Raw genomic sequence first — 25,376 nt, 5'->3', positions numbered from 1 at the left:
ATCCCGAAAACGCCTCCACATCTCATCTCTTCCTCCCATTCCCCAAACCCAGCAGCCACCATGGCTACCCTTCCCACACCCATTCCACATTTTCTCTGTGGACATTGGATTGGTTGTGTCCATTGCACATCTATGTCAAGTGGGGGCTTAGATTCCACATGGATACTGGATGCACTCCTCCTGCTTTCAGTTGTAGACACTCTAGGCTCCATGGTGTGGTGGTTGACCTTCTTCAACTCGATGTTAGCTGAGTGGGGTAAGTCCAATAAATCAAAGTGTAGGAGCTGAAGTCTGTTGAGGCTCTGGGCCTGGGTGTCATATTATCAGTCCAGAGATTCAAAACCCCTAAATATATCTAAAACCCCAGCACCAAATACAATTCCATTAAAGTAGCATGCAAGTCTTGTGAAAAGAGATCCCCTCTGAGTCCAATTCCATCACTCAGAAACACCAGCTCCAAAGAAGGGCCATCTGCCATGGCAGTGAACCCCATCTGCCATGACCATAGGACCTGTGGGTCTCTTTATCCCTCAAAAGAACCAATACCTGGGGTTGTATCTACTTTATCTGGCTCTCAGATTCTGCTCAGTTGTGCATAAGGGCATTCCTTCTGACAACCTCCAGACTCTTTTTTAGAGACTCATAGCCTTATATTCTCATTTCTCCTTTCCATTTCCCCCTTACATTAGGTCAAACAGCATTTTGAAGTCATGTTATTATATGTAGACAGGGATATTCTGCTGATCCGTGTTGAACCTTTAATTCAAGGTCCTTTTCTAGTTGCCTCTTCAGCTGATATGTAGTAGTGATCCCTCTGTGCCAGGGAGGCTCATCCCCGGGTGTCATGTCCCACGCTGGGGGGAATGCACTGCATCTACATGCTGAGTTTGGCTGTGAGAGTGGCCACATTTGAGTAACATGAAGGCTGTCAGGAGGAAACTCCCAGGCACAGTGCTACTCTAGGCCTTATTCTTATTGCAGTTTATAGGCTCAAAAGCATAGCCATAAGTATCAGGAGCCCACTGTTGGGCCCTCCTTCCTTCCTGGTTCTTGCCGTGGCACCTGGGGGACTGCCGCTGCTCCCCCAGGGTCCATGACAGTGGCCCCCCCGCCAGGGGCCCAGTACCCCCCCCAGCTATTGTTTTTAATTGTTTCCACTATGAGTATATCTAGACATTACTATATACCCTGGGCATATGCCCTGTATAAGACTCCCTGTCAACCATATATATCCTGTCAATAACATCCTATATCAGTATTCCTCCGCTGCCATTGTTGAACCACTCTGTGATCCAAAACTTCCTGTAAAGTCAATCCCAACATAATGTCAGCTTCACAAGAGTCTTAGATCACCGAAATTCATATATACAATATACAGTACTTCCCCAGATTCACCATAAAACCTTTTCCCTTCCACAGTGATAATCACTTAACTTGTTCGTATCATATTTCCTGAAACTGATGTACAGATTCCGAGACAATAGCTTTCAAACAAGATGACAACTGTGCTTACTATGTGGTCCATACTTTAGGTTGTACAGTTTTCTTACTTTTTTAGTTATCCTATGTTTTGCCTTATGGTTTACATTATTAGTCTGTCGTCCCCTATATGTTTTTGAAGTAATATTACATGTTCTATATTCATCTTCGTGTACTCTCACAAAACTCCTCTCTTGCCCCCATATTTACCTTGTTTCCATCCATTCCACATCCATTTTCCCCTCCCCTTGGGGCCCACAACACCAGCCAATCTCGATTTCCTGAGAGGCCATGTCCAGAGATACTTGCAGCAGTATTCAGGGCCTGACTTTCTCAACTGCCCTAATGCCCTGGGAGCCATTCTTTCTCACTAGAGATACAGTTCTCTCTATTTGATGGCATTAGTCCTCCCTGGGATGTGGGTCCACCCCACCTCTCACTTCTTGGGTCTCTTCCCAATGGTACAACCCACCTTGGCAAAATGAGCCTTCAGCTATTTGCACTGAGTTTGTCCCGCATCAGACCATACCCCCTGAGCATCCTAAACAGGTAACCCTCCTACTTATACTTTGATACGATTTTCTCAACATTTTGTTCTCAACGAACACCTGACGCTCTCTCATGTTCGTATGTTGCCCCTCCCTCCCCCAATTTTTGGACAATATTACCCCTCCGGCCATCCCCAGGCCCCCTCAAACCCACAAAGCCCCACCCGAAGGTAACCCCTTGCCCCCATTTTGTCCCTTCTTTGTGCTCATACTTACCGCCAGCTCATCACAGATTCCACCCCTACAGACGTTAACTCACATCCTTCCTCCACCCCCCGATTTCCTGTAAGCCTCTTTTCCACACTCTAGCTCTCTGAGGCAGTTTGCTTATTTCATATCATTGAGGTCATGTAGTATTTGTCCTTCAATGCCTGGGTTGCTTCACTCAACATAAGATTCTCAACGTTCATCCATGTTACCACGTGTGATTGTAGTGTATTTGTTCTAACAGCCGAGTAGTATTCCATTGTGTGTATATACCACATTTTATTGATCCACTCGTCTGTTGAAGGACATTTGGGTTGATTCCAAATTTTGGCGATAGTAAACAATGCTGCTATGAACACTGGTGTACATATATCTGTTTGTGTCCTTGTTTTCAGTTCTGATGGGTATATACCCAGCAGTGGTATTGCTGGGTCATATGGCAAATCTATGGTTAGTTTTTTGAGAAACTGCCAAACTGTCCTCCAGAATGGTTGGAATCTTCTGCATTCCCACCAGCAGTGGATGAGTAGTCCCATTTCTTCACATCCTCTCCAGCATTTGTATACTTCTGTTTTTTTCATAGCTGCCAATCTTATGGGAGTAAGATGGTATCTCATTGTAGTTTTGATTTGCAATTCCCTGATAGCTAGAGATTTGGAACATTTTTTCATGTGCTTTTTAGCCACTAGTATTTCTTCTTTGGAGAATTGTCTGTTCAAATCTTTTTCCCATTTTTTAAATGGGTTGTTTATCTTTTTGTTTTCAAGATTTGTGAGTTCTTTATATATGCAAGTTATAAGCCTCTTATCAGATATATGGTTGCCAAATATTTTCTCCCATTGTGTGGGTTCCCTTTTTACTTTCTTGACAAGCTCCTTTGAGGTGCAGAAGGCTTTAATTTTGAGGAAGTCCCATTTATCTATTTGTTCTTTTCCTGCTCGTGCTTTTGGTGTGAAATTCATAAAGCCATTTCCTATTACCAGGTCCTGTAAATGTTTCCCTACACTTCTTTCCAAGATCTTTATGGTCTTGGCTCTTATATTTAGGTCTTTGATCCATCTTGAGTTGATCTTTGTATAAGGTGTGAGATGGTAATCCTCTTTCATTCTTCTACATATGGCTATCCAGTTCTCCAGGCACCATTTGTTGAATAGGCCATTCTCTCCCAGTTGAGAGGGTTTGGTGGCTTTATTGAATATTATATGGCTATATACCTGAGGTTCTATATCTGAACTTTCAATTCGATTCCATTGGTCTGTGTGTCTCTCCTTATGCCAATACCATGCTGTTTTCACTGCTGTAGCTTTGTAGTATGTTTTGAAGTCAGGAAGTGTGATTCCTCCTATTTTGTTTTTCTTTTTCAATATGTCTTTGGCTATTCGGGGCCTCTTTCCTTTCCAAATAAATTTCATAGTTAGTTTTTATAGTTCCTTAAAGAAGGCTGTGTTGATTTTTATTGGGATTGCATTGAATGTGTAGATCAGTTTTGGCAGGATAGACATCATAGTAATATTCAGTTTTCCTATCCATGAACAAGGAATATTCTTCCATTTATTTAGGTCTTCTTTGATTTCCTTGTATAGTCTTGTATAGTTCTCAGTGTATAAGTTTTTTACCTCTTTAGTTAAATTTATTCCTAAGTATTTGATTTTTTATTTACTATTGTGAATGGTATTTGTTTCTTGATTTCTTCCTGATCTTCCTCATTATTGGTGTACATAAATGCTACTGATTTTTGTGCATTGATCTTATAACCTGCGACTTTGCTGAACTCATTTATGAGTTCTAGAAGCTTTGTTGTAGATCTCTCAGGGTTTTCTATGTATAGGATCATGTCATCTGCAAATAATGAAATTTTGACTTCTTCCCTTCCAATTTGAATGCCTTTTATATCTGGTTCTTGCCTCAGTGCTCATGCAAGTACTTCCAAGACAATGTTAAATAGGAGTGGAGACAATGGGCATCCTTGTCTTGTTCCTGAGTTTAGAGGAAACGATTTCAGGATTTCGCCATTGTAAACAATGTTGGCTGTAGGTTTTTCATATATACTCTTTATCATGTTCAAAAAATTTCCTTGTATTCCGATCTTTTGGAGTGTTTTTATCAAGAAGGGGTGCTGTATTTTGTCAAATGTCTTTTCTGCATCTATAGATAAAATCATGTGGTTTTTTTCCTTCAATCTGTTTATATCGTGTATCACATTAATTGATTTTCTTATGTTGAACCATCCTTGCATACCTGGAATAAATCCCACTTGGTCATGGTGTATAATTCATTTAATGTGTTGTTGAATACGATTAGCAAGTATTTTCTTAAGTACTTTTGCGTCTAGGTTCATTAGAGAAATGGGTCTGTATTTTTCCTTTCTTGTGGTGTCTTTGTTTGGCTTTGGTACTAGGATAATGTTGGCCTCATAGAAGGAGTTCGGCAATGTTCCTTCTGTTTCGATTTTTTGGAATAGTTTGAACAGGATTGGTGTTAGTTCTTTCCGGAATGTTTTGTAGAATTCACCTGTGAAGCCGTCTGGCCCTGGGCTCTTCTTAGTTGGGATATTTCTAATGACTGATTCTATCTCTTTGCTTATGATTGGTTTGTTAAGATCCTCAATTTCTTCTTTCGTCAATATGGGCTCCTTATGTGTTTTTAGGAATTTGTCCATTTCCTCTAAATTGTGATTTTTGTTGGAATATAGTTTTTCAAAGTATCCTCTTATGATAGTCTTTATTTCTGTGGGATCAGTGGTGATATCACCTTTCTCATTTCTTATTTTGTGTATTTGTATCTTTTCTCTTTTTTTCTTTGTTAGACTCACTAAAGGTTTGTCAATTTTGTTGATCTTCTCAAAAAACCAGCTCTTGCTCTTGTTTATTTTTTCAAGTGCTTTCTTATTTTCTATTTCATTTAGTTCTGCTCTTATCTTTGTTATTTACATCCTTCTTCTTCCTGTTGGGTTACTTTGTTGTTGTTTTTCTAATTCCATCAAAAGAGCAGTTAGTTCTTCAATTTTTGCTCTTTCTTCTTTTTTGATACGTGAGTTTATGGCTATACATTTCCCTCTCAGTTCTGCTTTTGCTGCATCCCATAAATTTTGGTATGTTGTGTTATCATTATCATTTGATTCAAGGTAGTCATTGATTTCTTTTGATATTTCCTCTTTGATCCACTGTTTTTCTAAGAGTGTGCTGTTTAATTTCCAAATTGTGGTGTGAAATCTGGGCCTCCATCCCTTGCAAATTTCCAGCTTCACTCCACTGTCATCAGAGATATTGTTTTGTATGATTTTGATCTTTCTGAATTCATTAAGCCTTTCTTTGTGGCCTAGCATATGGTCTATCTTGGAGAATGTTCCATGTGCACTTGAGAAAAATGTATATCCTGTTGTGTTTGGGAGTAATGATCTATATATGTCTATTAGATACAGCTCTTCTAGTATACTGTTCAAATGTTTTGTTTCTTTAGTGATTCTCTTTTGAGATGTTCTGTCCAGATTTGATAGTAGTGTATTAAAATCCCCCAGTATAATTGTAGATGCATCTATTTTTTCACTTAGTTTTTCCAGCGTTTGTCTCACGTATTTAGAGGCACCCTTGTTAGGAGCATAAATATTTATGATCGTTCGATCTTCTTGACAGATTTTCCCTTTCACTAAAATGTAGTATCCTTCTTTTTCTCTCACAATTGTTTCACATTTAAAGTCTATTTTGTCTGATATTAATATAGCTACTCCTGCCTTTTTTTTGGTTGTTGTTTGCTTGTATGATTGTTTTCCAGCCATTCACTTTCAACCTCCATGAGTCTCTGGGTCTGATATGAGTCTCTTGTAGACAGCATATAGATGGGTCATATTTCCTTATCCAGTGTCCCAGTCTGAATCTTTTGATAGGTGAGTTTAGTCCATTGACATTCAGTGTTATTACGTTCAGAGAATTATTTGTGGTAGCCATATTTTGGTTGGATTTGTGTTTGTTATATTTTGTTTGTAATATTTTCCCTTTCTATTTTTGTCTTTTTTGTTGTTCTTACACTCTCCTCCATCTCTGACTGTCCTGTTTTTTCCTTTCTTCCTGCAGAACTCCCTTAAGAATTTCTTGAAGGGGAGGTTTCTTGTTCTTATACTCTTTCAGTTTCTGTTTATCTGTGAATATTTTGAACTCTCCATCATTTTTGAATGCTAGTTTAGCTGGATAGAATATTCTTGGTTGGAAATTTTTTCCTTTAGTACCTTGACTATATCATACCACTGCCTTCTTGCCTCCATCGTTTCAGATGAGAAATCAGCACTTAATCTTATGGAGCTTCCCTTGTATGTGATGTTTTCTTTTCTCTTGCTGCTTTTAGAATTTTCTCTTTGTCTTGAGCATTGGATAATTTGACAAGTATATGTCTTGGGGTGGGCCTGTTGGGGTTTATGACTAGTCGAGTGTGCTGTGCTTCTTGGATATGTACATCTGTCTCTTTCAGTAGTTTTGGGATGTTTTCAGTCATTATTTCCTGCAACACTCCTTCTGACCCCTTTCCCTTCTCTTCTCCTTCTGGAATGCCTATAATGCATATGTTTGAGCGTTTTGCATTATCATTCAGGTCCCTAAGTACTATCTGGATTTTTTCTACCTTTTTATTGATCACTTCTACTATCTGTTTGATTTCCAATGTACTGTCTTCCACATAACTAATTCTCTGCTCTGCCTCTTCTAGTCTGCTGATATTAGCTGCAAGTGTATTTTTTTTAATTTTTTAATTTTTTATTGACTTTGTAATAATATTACATTAAAAGTATATATGTGAGGTCCCATTCAACCCCATCCCCTCACCCCCCCTCTCCCCCCCCCCCAACAACACTCGTTCCCATCATCATGACACATCCATTGGATTTGGTAAGTACATCTTTCGGCACCTCTGCACCTCATATACATTGGTTCACGTCATAGCCAATACTCTCCTCCATTCCATCCAGTGGGCCCTGTGAGTGTATTTTTGATTTCTTGAATTGTGGTGTTCATTTCCATCATATCTGTTATTTTTTTGCGCATGTCTGCAATTTCCCCTCCAAGTGTTGTCTTCATGTTGTTAACCTCTTTCATTACTTCATCAAATTTGTCGGTGATAAATGTTCTGAGATCTTTCATTGCTTGTGCGAAGATCTGCTCCCCTTCTTGATTTTTAGTTTGCTGATTGGATTCAGCCATGTTTTCCTGATTACTGGTTTGATTTGTATTTTTTTGTTGCTGTCTTGTCATCCTTTTATCTTGACGGGTTTAATCATTTCCTTAGCTTCTTTGTCTAGTCTTGGAGATTAATTAGCTGCTGTTTTTGCGTTAGTGTTATATCTTCTCTTTGTCCCTTTGTTCCTCTTATTCCGATTTCTTATTGCTGGTTAAGTTCACTTTAAAGGAAAGTATTAGTGCTGGCGAAAGGCAATTGTGTAAGGAAGGGAAAAGTGTAAAGTAGTATTGGTGATATATGTTAACAAAGCAACAATATGAGTTCTGGGAGGATGGAGGTTAGATCGTGTCAATTGTGTAGAGTTATAGTAGTAGGAAAGTACCTATAATGAGGTAGTCGCCTGAATATGGAAGGAATGTGGTACGTACTAAGAAGCTATAGTTTTCGTAAGAGAGGGAAAGAGAAAAGAGAGGTAATAGTTTCAAGGGCGGATACCAGATGGAAAACTAAACAAAGGTATTAGAAATTAAGAGTTAGATACTCTGTGGGTCAAAGAAAGTGAGGAGTGGGATATAGGAGAGATAGCAGATGGTGGAGGATATCAAGTTGTAGGGGAAAGGGGGTAGTGTAGATAGCCTTAATCTATTCACAGAGAAATGAGACAGTGGAGGATGAGGAAACCTATGAAATGTGAGGTGTTTCCTGCAGGACCTATTGTATTGTTAAGATAAAATAGAATAAGAAGAAGATCAGGGACAAGAAAGAGAGGATAAAAAAACAAAACAAAACAAAACAAAAAAACAAACAAACAAAAAACACACACACACACACAAAGAACAGAAACCCCGCCGCTGGGCTTGGCCAGGCTCCCCCAGCCGCCGTGCTCTGCGCTCGGCCCGGCTTGGCTCCGCCACCCCCCCCACTCCCCCGCCGCTGCCGCTCGGCCCGCCTCAGCCCCGCCCCCCCGGCTGCCACCGCTTGGCGCAGCTCCGCCCCACCCAGCCGCCAACGCTCAGTGCTCGGCCTGGCTCGGCTCCGCCCCCACGGCCGCTGCCCCTTGGCCCCGCCCCCCGGCCGCCGACATTCGATGCTCGGCCTGCCTCAGCCCCGCCCCCTCGGCTGCCGCCCCTTGGCCCAGCTCGGCCCCCCCACCCCCCCACCGCCGCCGCTCAGCGCTGGGCCCGGCTCCCGCCACCGCGGTGCAAGACGCCTCAGCTCTGCCTACCCAAGGAGGGAATCCTCCACATGTAGCTGGAATGTCCGTATATGATTCATAGATGGATCTTCTCTGTTATCTTCCCTCCCAATCGATGTCCAGACACCTCCGGACCAGTAAAAATCCCGAAACAGCCAGGTCCCTGCGGCGGCTTGCTCGGTCGATAGAGGTGGGGTCTGGCTGCAGACGAGGGGTCGGTCCAGCTTTGGATGAGGGGTCGGTCCCGCTTGGGACGAGGGGTCGGTCCGGCAGCAGACGAGGGATCAGTCTCACAGGGGTTGCGCGGTTCGGTTGACGGGGTCGCCCGGCGAAGCCGGTGACGAAGGGGTCGCCCGGAGAAGCAGGCGACGAACTGGGGACAAGGGAGGCCAGGCCCTTGTCGGGGGCTCTCAGGACTGGAGGGCGCATGGCAGAAGAACTACCGTGGAGACAAGGTAAACACGCAAGTCCACTTTATTGAGGGAGAGGCAACAGTTTTATAGGGACTGGGGAAGGCTGATTGGTCGAAGCCATGCCCTGTTCTGATTGGTTGCCGGCGAAAGGTCAGTGGGAGGCACTGGACGGGGGAGGGGTGGTGATTAGGGATTGGTTGTTGCTGTTGCTGGGGGAAAGGGCAGGGTTTAGGGACTGGTGGCTGCTGTTGCTGGGGTGGAGGGCAGACTTGAGTTTCCCACCCACACCTGGCTGTTGCTCCTGTCGGGGGGAGGGAAAAGGGCAGACTGGATTTTTCCACCCACGCCTGGCTGTTGCTGCTGTCGGGGGAGGGGAAAAGGGCAGACAGGAATTTTCCGCCCTGCGCCTGCACAGGGAGAAAGAACAAGAAGGGTGCCGCCCCACAGGCATGGTGTGGCGCCATCCGGGAGGAGGGGCGGCCGCGGAAGCATGGCTGCCGAGAAGGGGAGACCCGAGGGCACTCTGCGCCCATGCCGAGCTCCCTTCAGTGGTGGCGGTGAGTCCAACCAGCCACCCTATTATGGGGGCAGCGGCTTGGCCTGCCGTGGCCGCTCCCCCGCCAGGCCAGCAAACCACACTTCAGCCCGAGGGGTGACCGCAGGTCCCAAAGAGTCTCCAACGCCGCCCAGCCGTTTCCCCACAGTAGCTAGTGACCAGGAAGTTCACTCAGCAGCCATCTTGCTCCGTCCCCCCAGAATCTTAAAGTTTGTCTTAGCTAAGTTTTTCTCCTGTTTGATTTCATGTGAATGATTTAATAAGTTTCAATTGCCTCAAAAAAGTTGTGATTTTAATAGCAATTGCATTGAATCAATCAATTTGAAGTATACTGCTACCTTTACAATATTGAATACTTTCGCTTATGAATATGGTTTTTCTGTCCATTTATTTAGTCTTCTTTAAATTTTTCTGAATGATTTTCTGTATCTTTATGTGCAGAAGTCTTTCAACACTTTGCTTAATATTATTTTTAGGCATTTAACACTTTCAAGATATTGCAACTATCATCCTGACAATTTCATTTTAGAAAGCCCTATGACTTCCATATACAAGAAGGATTTATATTATGCTTGTATTCAGACCAATAATATCAATTTATAAAATCGCCCCAATTTTAGACTTGCACAATAAAATCCTTCACAAATTATGTCAACTATAGTTTATCCTTTCTCATAATTATTCCTTCTAATTCTTTTCCTGCCAATATTTCATTGGGAAAGAACCCCAGTGTATTGGTAGCTGTGTGAATATTGTAGATTTTTGTCTCTATTGATCTCCCAGGGACAAATGCTTCCAAATAATACTTGTTAATTTTCAGGATATGTCTTTTAAGGGATTAAGATGATTCCCTTCTATTCCTATTTGATAAGTGCTATTTTTGTTGTTTTAAAAACACTGGTGGGTATTGAATTTTATTCAGTGTTTTCCTGCATTCATCTAGATGACTGTTTCTACTTTTCAGGGCATATGTACTGAATTACCTTGCTGCCATGAGAACACATCTTTATAAAATATAGCTGGAAACCTAGACTGCAATTTTTTTTCTTTAGTTTGTGAGTTTATGTTTAAAAAGCAAGACACCTCTAAATTTTCTATCTTGTAATGACCTTATAAGATATTGATACATATGGTAAATACTAATCATAAAATGAATTGAGAAGTTTTCCGATTTCTTTCCAATTCCTTGTAAGAGTTTAAGTAATTAAGTATTATTTTTGCCTTGAAAATTTGGTGGAATTCCCCAGTAAAGCCATTGCTCAATTTCAAAATGCATGAAAATGTTTTGAACTATGAATTCAATAACTGAAGGAGACATGAAACTTTTGAGATATTTCATTTTTTCTTGGGACATGTTTTGATAACTTTTAGGTTTCTGGGGATTTGTGTATATAATTTACATTTTCAAATGTATTGGCATGTAATTATTTATACTAGCATTTTATGTTACAAAATTCTGCACAGAAGGCAACTTTTTAAGTCCTGGTATTACATATTTTGCAAGTTTAATTTTCTTTAATACACCATTCTAGGGATTATTAATTTTTTTTTCTAATTCTGGAGTTAAATTTATCTTTTTATCCTATCTATATTGTCCTTTATTATGTTTCTTTCTTATATTCATATTTTCTATCTTGTCTTCTATTTATGATTTCTTTGTTTTTATTATTTTAATTTTTGATGAATACTTAGATGTTCAGCTTTTTTTCATTTAAATAAATATACTAAACTATTTAAAATTACATATTCTAGGATTATACAATTTTCTCTGAAATAGTTAGCTTTAGCTCTATACCAATGAATTGAAATGCAGAATTTTCAATTTCAAAATTTTCTTAACATCTATTGTAATATCTAAATTAAATGAGTTGATAAAAAGTATATTTCTTAATCTTCAAACATGTGGGAGTTGAAGTTTATGATTAATGCATTCTTTATATGTGCCCATGGATCATATACTTGAAACTATTTTGTACCGATGTGTACATGAATCATTTTCCCAAATTGACTAATTGCAAGGTTATATCATTAGTCTGAACTCATCTCCAAAAAATAAAATAATAGTGTTTTGGAAAATTTAACTGCATATTAATCAAGAAATGATAATCAGAAATTCCCCACTGAAGATGCCATTCCAACAGGTAATATCATGAATATGGTTAATTTTTAGAATTGTATTATCAAGAAAAGATGGCACATTGATTTTCTGTCACATTTCTATGTTTCCATCACTATCATCAATGTTTTCTATGATTTAGTCATACGGATCCTTTGTTTTGCAGCTCTCTGAATCTATGGATGATACATGCAGTGGTGATTTGCCTTTCTCTCATTCATAAGAATTCTGCCAAGAGTTTATTGTCCCTTTATTCATCTTAGATAATACTAATGCTACTGCCTTTATGAAAAACTTCTTGGAACCACTTGTCCCAATGAAATCGCAGGCCCTTAAGACTCTATACATGCACTAATTGCAGGCTTTAAGGATTTTCACAAAGTATCCCTATGTTTTGTCCCCTCAGTCAGCTGTGAACTATGAGAAAGCAGAAAGTGAAACCCATTCATTGTGGCTGTGCTATATTGTCCTCATATAGCACGCCATGGAAATACTCATTCTTAAAACCATCACAAATTTTCTGAGCATCTGTTTTTCATCTCAGGGTTAGTTATGGGGAAACTGAAGATGATTAAGACCCAAGCTTTTGATACAATCTAAATATTCTTTCAAACAGGATGGAGAGCAGGTACTTATAATACAATGTGTTACTTACAGGATAAGGATGAAACTTAGTTTACTATTGTGGGTTCAGAAAAAGTGTTTCCTAGAGATGACTTTGCCTGCAATGTGGCTAAAGCTTATTAAATAGGATAGATTATTGCAGAGGAATGTCATTTCAATGGAAAATATTATTGATTATAAAATTAAATTGCTAAATGAAGGAAGGATGAATTTTGACTCTAGTTTCCTACAGAAACTTTTTAAGACCTTGTATAATTGGGGGACATAAAGGAGAAGTAGGACTTTCTTCTGGGTATGAACTTACCTGTGTCATTGGAAATCTCATTCTTTGGGCATGCAGTACAAAGAAAGCAGCAGGCAGGCTTTCCCAACTGAGAGATTTTGCTGAATCCAGGAATGCACTTCTCACTGCATACTGAGTGGGGAGTCTGGGAAGAAAATAAAAAAATGTATTAACAACTGTGACTTATAATTCTCCAAAATATAACACTGCTAGTGGTTTTGACTCATACACAAATTTAAATTTTAAATACATAAATCAATTTATCTGGAAGGATTTCATTTTCATTGTAACATGTGAAATAGATAATAATTTACAAACACATTATTTGAATAAATGTGTTTTTACCATCCATTTGACACTGGGTAAGAAAAATTTTCAAGTTGAAAGGCAAGATGTTAAATACCCACATGTGGCAATTTACTAAGCAGTAAGGAGGAAGAAATCCCCTATAAAGAGATTTTCTTATATGTAACACAAAATATGATGATTGAGACATACTCACCTCTGAAAATCCTGTGTTCCACTCAATCATCTCCTCAGATATTGAAAATTGTTGATCGTGTGGCACATCTGAGGCAAACTGTCCTACTTTAACTTTTAGAGCAAAACTTTCTGGGAATTTCCAAAAGTTAAGAATGTCAAACCGGGCATCCAAATTCCTTGCCTCATCCAAAATCATGCGGTCACAAACAGGATTTTTAAATTGTATGTTTTTCAGAAATGGGTTCAGCTAAACGAGACATCATTTTGTGAGGGAGTTTGTCGAAAGATTAGAGATTGAAAACCCAAATTAGGGAACATACATGAACCTATGTGAGCCCTGCTTCAAAATGCAAATTAATTATTAACATCTAATGAACTAAAAGAAATAAAAGTGAATGGAGGGAAGATGGGAAAATATGGTGGCCAAGTAAGGAGTTACAAACGTCAGCTTGTCTTACAAGGCAATTAAGAAGCACCCAGAACTATCTAAAGCACCTGTTTTGGGAGTACCTGGAGGACTGTGGAGCAGCCTGCAACATCTTTGAAATTGGAAGCACCACTTTGAAAAAATGGCAGAGGAAGAGACTTGGTGTCAACTTCAGCTGCTGATTATTAAACTCAACTGGATAAAGTATAATCCTAAGAACAGCTAAAGTTTGAAACTGCCCAAGTCAGAAAAAGAACAGTAGCCTCCCTTTTAAATCTCTCTGGCATGATGGAAGGCAGGGTTGACAGAAAATCACAGTGAAGGCATGGACTGGCTTCTTTCCACCAGAATTGAATAGCAGCCCTAGCCTAGGCTCCAGCCCCAGCTCTGACAGGGAGGGAGCTGGGGAGACCTGGACCAACCTCTCTCTTTAACCACAGGTGATTTTGACAAGTACAGAATGAATAGTTGGAAGGCTTGGACCTGCTGTTTTGTAATCACTTTCAATTCCATCTTCACCTTTGCTCCCCAAATAGGATAGGAGGGGACCTGGTTTTCCTCAGCCTTTCTGGGCAATGGTAGGCACTTTTGGATTGCGTAGACTGAACTGGTGAGGATCTTTTGATCTGCCCCCAACTTTCAATAGTTAAGGAAGGTACTGATGTTTCCACAGCCTTTCCAGGCAATGGCAGGCACTTTCAGGTTGCATGGTCTGAACATTTGGTCACCTGTGGGTACACTCCTGTGACCCAAAAGGATAGGAGCATGCTGGCATTTTCTCAGTCTCTCTGGGCAATGGAAGGCACTTCTGGCATGCATGGAATGAACTGTTAGTTGCCTCTGGATCCACCCCCACATGCTCCAAGATTTAGAGGGCACTGGTGTTTCCTCAGCCACTCCAGGTATTGGTAGGCACAGACTAAACTGGGGGGTTTCAGTGATTCTGGTCTCACCCCCTAAACAGCAGTTCCTCAGGGCAACTGCAGCCATATTTGGACCAAATGAATATGATTGTTTGGCACTCCAGGAGGTCATTCCCCACCCCCAGCAGGGAGAGGTCCTGGAGCTATGTCAGTCTACCTTGGCCTCACATTTTGAATCTACATGGTATAGATTGAAGCCCATACCTGAATCTCTACCCCCACCCTACCAGGGGAGGAAGGGTCCTGATGTTTCATCAGTCTCCTTGCGCAACTACAGATAAACTTTGCCTGAACAACTTGGATTATTATGCGGCTGAGGTTCTGTCCCTACACAAGGCAGAGAAGAAATATTGGAGAAGCTTAATCAGCACCAGGGCAACAAAAGCAGCTTACACCTACAAGCTTACAGCATCAAGTTCATCCTCAGCTTCTACTACGACACCACCAAAAGAGAAAAGGCAACAAGGGTCTAGAGTAAAAGCAGAACCTGCATCCATTATAAATAAATCTTGTAAGCCAGATGCCAAGGTAACAAAACAACAAACAATCAAAAAGAATACAATCCATAACAAGAAAGAGGAAGATATGAGCTATTTAAAGGAGCAATATAACCCTCCAGATGACAAAGGATTTGACACTACTAATCCTAGACTTCAAACAAATCTCCGTAATAAATTCAATGAGGTGAATAAAGGAATTAAGGATATTAAGAAGACACTGTGTGAGCACAAAGAAAAATTTGAAAATATTCATCGAAAAACTACAGATCCTATGAGAATGATTCAATAAATGAAATTAAACACACACTGGAGACATATAACATCAGATTTGAGGAGGGAGAAGAAAAGTTCATTGAACTTGAAGGTATCACTTCTAAAAGTAAACATACAAAAGAACAAAGATAGGAAAGAACAGAAATAATTAACTGAGTCTCATTCAACCAAATGGCAGAAAGAGACATGGAACGATACATATCATTTGTTTTCCAGCAGGAGAAGATAAGGGAAAAGGGACAGGATTATTTGAAGAAATAATAGTAGAAAATTTCACAACACTATTGAAAGACTTAGATACCCATGTCCAAGATGCACAATATACTGCCATCTGAATAAATCCAAATAAACCACCTCCAAAACATACAGTAATCAGAATGTCAAATACCAAAAACAACAATGGAATTCTGAGAGCAGTAAAAGAAAAGTGATATATAACATAAAAGGGATACCAAATAAAATTGATGATTTCTCCTTGAAAACAATGGATAAAATAAGAAAGTGAAATGATATATTTAAGATACTGCAGGAGAAAAAATACCAGCTAAGACTTTATATATGGTGAGACTGTCTTTCAAAAATGAGGGTGTGATTAGAAGAGCCATAGAAAAACAGTAGCTGAGAGATTGTATTACAGAGACTAGCATTATAGGAAATACTCAAGAGAGTGCTAGAGTCTGAAAAGAAAAAAAAGGAAACAGTCTTGAAAGAGACTCTAGAAATGAAGATTATATCAGTGTAATTAAGTAAAAGTGCCAAAAGTGTGGTGAAAATAAAATATGATTGATAAAACCCAAAGCTTAAAAAGGGTTAAATAAGAACTGATTTTACTGGAATAACATTAAATATTCATGGATTAAAGACCCAGTCAAAAGTCACAGAATGATGGAATGGATAAGAAAAGGAGAGCCATTTATAGGTTGTCTGCAAGAGTCTCACCTTAAAACCCAGATACAAAGAGATTGAACATGAAAGACTGGAAAAAGATATTCCCTGCATGCAGTAAACAAAAAAAGAATGCTTGAGCAGCTCTACTCATATTGGATGGAATAGACTTTAAAAGCAAAGTTTTCATTACAGTCAAGGAAGGACATTATATATTAATAAAATGTACAATACACCATGAAGAAGTAATAGTCAAAAATGAATGTAGACCTAAGCAATATGTCCCAAGGTACAGGGCAAAACTGAAAGAAGTAAAGTTAGTTCTACAATCATAGTGGAGACTTCAATACACCACTCTCAGCATTGGAGAGAGCATTTGCACAGAGGATCCATGAAGAAACAAAGAGCTTTAATAATATGACAAATGGTTTAAATCCACTGGACATACACAGTGCAATGCATCCACATACAGCAGGGTACACATTCCTTTCAAGTGCTCATGGATCTTTTTTCAGAAAGACTGTATGATGGATCACAAAGCAGATCTCAATAAATTCAACAAGATCTAAATTATACAAAACACTTTCTCTTATAATAATGGAATGAAGTTGGAAATTCACAAGAGGCAGAAAAGTGGGAAATTTACAAATATGTGAACATTAGACATCACATTATTAAATAATCTGGGGGTCAAATATGAAAGTTTTAGTAAATCCACAAATAGAATGACATGAATGGAAATAGGAACACAATATATCTGAACATATTGGATGCAATCCAGGCAGTGCTGAGAAGGAAGTTTAAAGTCCTCAATGCTTACATTTAAAGGAAGAAAGAGTTAAAGTGAATAAGCTAACCCCTCAGCTGGAGAAACTAGGACAGCAAAGTAGTGACAAAGCAAGTAGAAGGAAAAAAATAAGAAAGATGAGAAGAGAAATAAATGAATTTGACAACAACAACAGAAAAAGTAGATAGAATTAACAAAACCAAAATTTGGTTCTTCAGGAAGATAAACAAAATTGACAAACACATATGTACACTGCTAGAGGAAAAAATAGAGAAGATACAAATAAATGAATTACAAAATGAAAATGCAGACATTACTATCAACCACATAGAAATAAAAGACAGCATAAGGGGATCCTATGAACAATTGTATGCCAGAAAACCAGACAATTTAGAGGAAAGTAATAAATTCCTAGGAATGTACAAACTATGCTGTTTCTAAATGAAATAGAAGACCTCAACAAACTAATCACAAATAAAGAGATTGAAGCGCTCATTAAAACAACAACAACAAACACACACCAAAATGAAAATCCCATGACCAGCTGGTTTCACAGGTGAGTTCTTCCTAGCATTCAAAGAAAATTTAATAGGAATCTTACTCAAGTGTCTCCAAAAGTTTGAACAACAAGCAATGATTCCAAACTCATTCTAGGAAGTCAATATCACCCTCATAGCAAAGCCAGATAAAGATTTTTGGAAAAAAAGAAAATTACAACCCCATTTCTCTAATGAGTATAGATGCAAATATCCTCAACAAAACACTGGATAATTGAATTCATTGACACATTAAAAGAATTATTCATTATGATCAAGTGGGTGTTAAAGAAGCATGAAAGTGTGGTCCAACACCAGAAAAACAATCAAGATAACACAGCATATGAATAAATCAAAGAGGAAAAATCATATGACTTTATTGATTGATGCAGTAAAGACATTTAACAAAACAAAGCATCTCTTCTAAATAAAAAAAAATTACAGAAGATAGGAATTCAAGGAAACTTTCTTAACATGATAATGGCCATATATGAAAAACCTTCAGCTAACATTGTAGTCAAAGATGAAAGACTGAAAGCTTTCAAAGTGAGACCATGAAGAAGAAAAGAGTGCCGACTGTCACTGTTGATTTTCAATATAGTGCTACAGATTCTAGGTATAATGATCAGGCAAAAAGTAAATAAAAAGCATCCAAATTGAAAAGGAAGAAGTCAAATTACACTACTGCAGTTGATATAATCTTATATCTAGTACATCCAAAAAATCTACAATAAAGTTGCAGGAGCTAATAAAAAGTTTCAGTAGATTGTGAGGATACAAGATCAATATGCATAAATGAGTGGTATGTCTATACAATTGTAATGTCACAATTGGAAGGATGAAGTAAAAAAATTCCATTTAAAATAGCAAATAAGAGAATCTCATATTTAGGAATAAATTTCAACATAAAGTAAAACACATATTCATAAAACTATAATGCATTGTTAAGAGAATTTTTAAAAAGACATAAAAAATTGGAAGATCTTTCCATGTTCATGGATTGGAAGACTATATATAATTAAGATGCCAATTTAACCAAATTGTTATGCAGATTTAATGCAATCCCAATAAGAATTCCACCAGCGTTTTTTCAAAAAAGTAGAAAACACGATTACAAAATTTTATTTGGAAGGGTAAGAATCCACAAATGGCCAGAAACATGTTCAAAAAGAAAAGTGAAGTTAGAGGACCCTCACATACATACTTAAAATCATATTACTTAACTACAGTGGTAAGAATATCATGGAACAGGCATAAAGATACACACAGAGACCAACGGAAATGAACTGACTGTTTAGAAACTGACCCTCACATCTATGGTCCAGTGATTTTTGAGAACCCACCCTGTGGGGCAAAACAGTCTATTCAGCAAAAGGTGCTGGGAGACTGGATATCCATAGCCAAAATAAAGAAACAGGATGCCTATCTCATACATTGTACAAAAATTAACAAAAAATGGGTGAAAGGAAAGCAAAACCCATAAAGCTTCTCAGGGAAATGTTGAAAAATGTCTTCAAGATCTGGAAGTAAGCGATGCATTCTTAAACCTTACACTGAAAGCACAAGCATCAAAGAAAAATATGGGTAAATGAGACATCCTGAAACCTAAACACTTTTGTGATTCAAAGGAAATTGCCAGGAAGCTGAAAAGGCAGCCTGTTAAATGAGAGAAAATATTTGGAAACAAGATATCTCATAAAGATATAATTTCCATTCAATTTAAAGAGATCATTCAACTCAACAGTAAAACAGGAAAGGATCCAAATTAAAAATGAGCTAAAGATTTAAAAAGCCTTTTCTCCAAAGAGGATATTGGAAATTCAAATGGACGAAAAGAACATTAAAAAAGTTCCATGACACTAACTATCAGGGAAATGTAAATCAAAATGACAATGAGGTATTATCTCACACCTAATAGAACAGTCATTATTTCTTAAATCAGAATACAATAAGTGCTGGGAGGATGTGGAGAAATAGGAGCACTCCACTGTCAGTGGGACTGTAAAATGGTACATTCTCTGTGGAAGACAGTTTGGCAGTTCCTTAGGAATTTAAATATAGAACTGCTGTATGACCCAGCATTCCTTAACTAGGAATATAACTAGAAGAACTGAATATTGTGAGACACACAAACATCTGCACACCAATGTTCATAGTGGCATTATTCACAATTACCAAAAGGTGAAAATGACCCAAGTGTCCATCAACCAATGTATGATAAACAAAGTCAGGTATATACATATGCTGGAATACAATGCTGTGTTAAGAAGAAATGAAATTGGGACACTCATGATAATATGGATGAATCTTGAAGACATTATGCTACATGAAGTAAGTCAGAAAAAAGGACAAATATTGCATATTCTTATCAATATGAACTACATATGAAAAATAAATGCACGGAGATAAATTCTAAATAGAAGTTATTAGGAGATGAGAGGAGGACTGAAAAGGATTACTGATGCTTAATGTACATTGAATTTTAATTAACTTGACTCTAAAAGTCCAGAAATGGATATAGGTATTGGTAACATATTAAAATGAGTAGTAGCTGATTTGTAAATGGGATTGTGGCTGAAAGGGTAGTCTAGGGACATAAAAGTCAAATGAAACTAGAGAATAATCTAGGGGCTGAATAACACAGTGAACCCAGAGCTGGATGACAATTATGGTTGATGTTTCAGGTGTAAGGGTGTCCTTCTGTGAGCTATTCTAGATGTGTGTCACTATTTCAGTGTGGTGGGAATGTGGATAAGCATGGGAAAAATACAATTAGTGTGACCCCTTGACTGTGGTTATCAGCATTACTGTAATATTCTCAACTCAAAGCCAAAAATATACTGTGTTGATAATGGTGAGGTATGGAAAAGTTTGGCAAATGTACACTCTGGACAACAATTGTTGATAATAGTCTGATAATATTATCTCATAATCCATATTAAATATTCAACCACTGAGTGATGTGTTGGTGATTATATGTTGTATGGGAATTCTGAACACATGTATGATTGTTTTGTAACTTCACAACTTCTATAATAAAAAATATAAAAAATAATGTAGTAGTTTGGTGAAAAATATACCAAATATAAGATATGGACAGTAATTATTTGTAATATTTTGATGATACCCTTGCATAGCTTGTAACAAATGTTTCAAAACAATGTAAGATATTGGTGGTGCTGTCATGTATGGGATCAATGTATGCTATGCATGGTTGTTTTGTAAGCCCATTGCTTTTACTATACACTTACTGTTTTTGCATTTTTGTGTATGAATATTTCAATAAAATAAAATGTATGGAGGTCTAACATGTCATAAAATCAAGAAAATAATACTCAGCTTGTGCAGAAAACCTCAAAGACAAGATAATAAAACAATCTATAGATGTGGGTTGCAGAAAATCTTAAGGTAGGTTATACCTAACCATACTCATTTACTCTTTGAATTCTCCCAGACTATCATATTGCAAAGCATGGTTGTCAATACCTAAGTGGTTGTAGAATTAAATGTGATAATAAACGTATAATACACAACACTGTCTAAGAAGGTCTAAAAAGAATTAAGTCCTGTTCTCATTTAAGTGCCTCTTGGAAGATGTCTTGATATTTACTATTTAGAACATTAGTTGGGAAGTATGTTGAGGTCCTTAGTAACAAAAATTTTGAGTTTGATTCTAAACTTATTTCCTCCGTGCCAATGGCATTTTCTTTTTAATGACCATTTCTACCTAAGACGAAATTTACTTCCTAGACACTAAAACAAGTACAGTGAATTCTGGGCTTTCGGAAAAAGAACCCTAATCTATAAACTTGAGCACATATGGCACTCTAAGAAAGTCACATTTATTATATGTTCTTAAAAATACATGCTATCAAATGGAAGAGACATTACCTGCCAAGGCTCAACAATAAGCCCATCTCCATTTTCCACTGACTGCATTTCTACTCGTTGAAGAAGCATTTCCTGAAGGCTCTGAGCTACAGCATACACTGCATTATATACATTATAACTTCCTTCATTCATGTCCTTGTCAAACTGCCACCAAGGCATCAACTCCAAGGAGGCATTGGGAGGACAATTTTCCAGAGTGTTACAGTCAGATTCAGAAAGCAAGCAATCAAAAGAGATGAACCACAATTTAGTAAGGTAAAAGTCTTCTGGGTATTTTACAGGGTTAACAGTCTGGATAAAAGTTTTGAAACCCGGTATCTCACCATGGTGCTGTGAAAAAATGAGAGTCCCATGGAATGAGTCAAGGAAAAAGTCTCTTTCACTTGTGGTAAAATCCCAATTCGAGGTTGTGATCCAGACTTTCCCTATCACTAACAATCTCCATCTACAAAAACTCAAACCCATTAATGAGTCAGAGTCACAATAAATGACAACCACTTTTGCTGATGATTCTTTGATACGTAAATGATATGGCCAGTCAAATGAGAAATATGATCTCTCAGTGACGCGGATCATTTCCACAAAGGCTGCACAGATTCCATTTCTGTCCATCTTTTCTCTCAAGTCCCATAGAAACTGGATACCTCTCTTGTCTTCTGAGATGACTAGCCCCACCCAGGTCCAGTTGAAATGCAGCATCAGTGAAACCATGCCAAGGGCCAAAGAGGTATCCTTGGGAGCCATCTGATAGATTGATGGAAACTGGCCATCGTCACTCAGATTAGGATCATAAAAGCCGTAGGTAAGCTAAGGGGTAAGGAAAAAAATAAATCCATATGAAGAAGAGATTTGGTGAACTACCCTCTCAAATTCAATAAATATTAAGCATTCTTAGAAAAAGAGAAGGAAAGACTTGTACTTTCTATTTTCTAATCATCTTCTAATTCCTGGGAGAGTTCTAGAAAATAATTCATCAGTATTTGAGGTCTGGGGAACTCCTTTGTCTCTTCCCCCCTTGCCTGTTTTTTTTTTTTTTCCCCTTCCTTATCTTTTTTAAATGTTACATTCAAAACATATGAGGTTCCCATACCCCTCATGTCCCTCACCTCCCTTTCATTTATATCTGTTCCATATAAAGGTCATGTGAACATCCCACCAACTCTCTGTATAATGGTCACACCCTTTCAGAGATGCACAAACAAGATTCCATATTTGAACTTTCTTTTTAAGTTTCCTGAAAATTGCAACAAAGGATACTTGATTTAATCTCCCCCCACTCCACCCAGGCTTACCTGTGGAATTTTGTAGAGTTCCAGCAGTGTCCCAACCTGAACGGAAAGTGCCCATGTTATTCCTGTAAGGGCTGCTACCGACTTGCTTTCTTTCCTACAGTTGTAATTAGGGTTGTACTTGTCCAGCCCAGATTGCCAAATGATGGGACTTTCCAAAGTCCTCTGTTCACTGTGCAGGCCATTATAGATATCAAATCCCAGGGAAATATTGGGTAATAGATCGGGGTTCCTGTTGATCTCTTCGATGGCAAAAAGCATGGCCAGAACATACTGGTAGTTCTTGGTTAGAAACCTTTGTGGTGGGCACAGGGATATGTAGGCGAAAGACACAAATCATGATTATCTACCAATCCAATTCAATGTCCAGATTAAGGAGGAAAACACACTGAAGTCATTCTAGTCTGGGTCTTCTGAATCCACAGAATTTTAGCTAATGCTAAAACCTAAAAATTTCTGTAAAGCCCTAACTGAATTCAACCTATGTGGGGAAAGGTGTGAGGAGATACAATGGAAAGTGTAATGAGTGGAAAAGCAGACCAAAATTCATGGGAGGATTTGTTCTTTAATTCTGGATCCAAAATACTTTTTTCATATTAATATATCATTAAATGGTTTGTAGAATGTCAGTAATATTGTCATGAGTTTGAAGAGGGAATAATTCCAACTAAAATGTGAATCTCCTTGACAGATCAGATCCACAAAACGGGCAGAAGTGGATGGGACAGACAGAGTGACCCACAGAACACTGACTGTCTATTAGCCTAAACATCTATCCCACCAAGTTTTGGATCTTTCATCATCAAAATTCAATGGACTATGAAGAGCATCAGAGACCCAGTGAAGGAGGAAGCAGGCAAAACAGGAAGATTTGGGAGAAGAAAAATGATGAAGGGGGGGAATTGAATATTATGTATACCTAATAGGAGAGGAAAAACTTTAGAGTCTAAGACGAACAGCATCATAAATTCTAAAAAGTCTATCATCTGTTTGCTAACTAAAAAAATAAAATCCTATTATTAATAATTAATCAAGATTTTTTTCAGAGGTACTTTCTCCAAATAATCCTTATTCTTTTCATCTTTTCTGCAGCTTGTACTAAGTTCCCATTTATTTATTAGGAAATCATCATCCAGACCAAAGGAAATGCCTTTCATTTTTATTACTTTTATCTGAAATTGCAAGAAAAATAAAAATATCTTGTATTTCTTTCAAAAGTCCTTTTGTTCAGGTTTGATTAAAATATGACTAACTGTAGCTTAATGCACCCTGTATGTTTGACAAGAATGGATATTTTTCAGTAGTAGCACACAGGTATCAAAATGTGCTCAATAAATCAAACTTGTTATTCTTTTATCAAATAGAATTTATATTTCTTAGATATATGTTATCATTTGTTTGAGAGATAAATGTTGAAAATTTCCACTATGATAACTGATTTTATATTTTCTTGTTTCTTTTTTGCTTTATTCATCTTAGGGTTTTATATCTTCATTATATAAAACAACGACTATACAATTTTAATGATTTGAGTGTTTTTGTCATTATGAATTTGCCATTTGATTCTTAATGATGCATTTGATCCTTATCCATTTTGTCTGATATAAATATATCTACCTCTGATTTATTTTGATTCTTATCTTCCTTGGGAACCTTTAACTCTAATTCCATATGTTGCCTTTCATATTTTCCTTCTCTCCCCAAATGTCTTGTAAATAAAAATATAGAAAAGCATGGTACAGGCTTTATGAAAATAAATTGAATTACCTAGTGAGAAAAGCTTTCACAATACTGAAAAAGAGAGAAATAATTTAAGAAAATTGAACAACTTCTCACTGAACATATTATTTTAGGAGAAGAGTTGTTACTGAATATGCTTAAAAGCACAAACCCTCTTAACATTAGAATATAGACTTTGCCTAAATCAGAGACAGTCAATCACAGCTGAAAGTAGGTGAAAGTCAGGAATGGTTGAATCACCCCCACCCAGGGACTCATCTCCACATTCCATACTCTCTCCTTGCAGTCTGAATGAATCCTCACTATTAGCCAAATTTACTTATGACTGTCATTTTCCTCATGTATGGTTGGATGAATATTGCTAAAGATTCCATGCACAAAAAGCACTCCTTTTAAAATCAAGAATATGTATAAGTTCTGTAGGTGCCAGAATAAGTACCTTGTTGGAATTTCTAGTCAATTAGATAATGCAATAAAATAACAGGTGAAAAATAATGGAAAGAGTAATGAGTCACAGTATTTTGCTGTGGATAAGGTTGTTCACATAGGAACTCCAATAGTAAATGTGATAAGGTAATGTACTTGATAAGATGGTACTCAAAGAAATATAGAACAGTCAATGGTTTTTCAATATTATACCAACAGCTTATAGAAGCTTTTTGGGAAGATATATATGATAGTAATAGATTTAAACATTCCTGCATCTCCTGTGGATAAGATTATAAATCTCTTATCAAGGAATGTAAAAACATTGAAAACAATATTGCAAAGAAACAAACAAATCTACAAAATTTCTATAAAAGTTAACACAGGATAAATATTGTATGATGGGGTTATTATGAACTAAATATGTTGTATAAAATCATGGAGTTAATAATTAGAAAATAGAATGAGAGTAGGGAATGGACAGTTTTTAACAAATTCCTGAATTGTTAAAAAGTTGCTTGTAAATCTTTGGAAATGAATAGTAGTGGAAAAACACATCATAGTGTTAGTAACTAGTACAGAGCTTTTATGTGGGTATGATTAAGGATGAAAAGTAAAATCGAAGTACATGT

The 25,376-nt window shown here is 37.7% G+C and overlaps 1 protein-coding gene across 1 annotated transcript in view; it reads right to left on the bottom strand.

Moving 5' to 3' along the window:
- LOC131276718 (vomeronasal type-2 receptor 116-like) overlaps positions 1–25,376 on the bottom strand; it is a 60,144-nt gene that overhangs the window by 13,526 nt on the left and 21,242 nt on the right. Inside the window, exons 2-5 of the mRNA XM_058290254.2 lie at positions 22,582–22,873; positions 21,290–22,096; positions 13,087–13,314; positions 12,606–12,729 (exon numbers count right to left, since the gene is read on the bottom strand). Of these exons, the coding sequence (XP_058146237.2) occupies positions 12,606–12,729; positions 13,087–13,314; positions 21,290–22,096; positions 22,582–22,873 (1,451 nt within the window). The remainder of the gene's footprint in view (positions 1–12,605; positions 12,730–13,086; positions 13,315–21,289; positions 22,097–22,581; positions 22,874–25,376) is intronic.

Source organism: Dasypus novemcinctus, chromosome 30, assembly GCF_030445035.2.
Source record: "Dasypus novemcinctus isolate mDasNov1 chromosome 30, mDasNov1.1.hap2, whole genome shotgun sequence".
In the NCBI taxonomy this organism is placed as follows: domain Eukaryota; kingdom Metazoa; phylum Chordata; class Mammalia; order Cingulata; family Dasypodidae; genus Dasypus; species Dasypus novemcinctus.
Note: the sequence above shows the minus strand (reverse complement) of the source record. Positions and strands in the feature narration are given on the sequence as shown.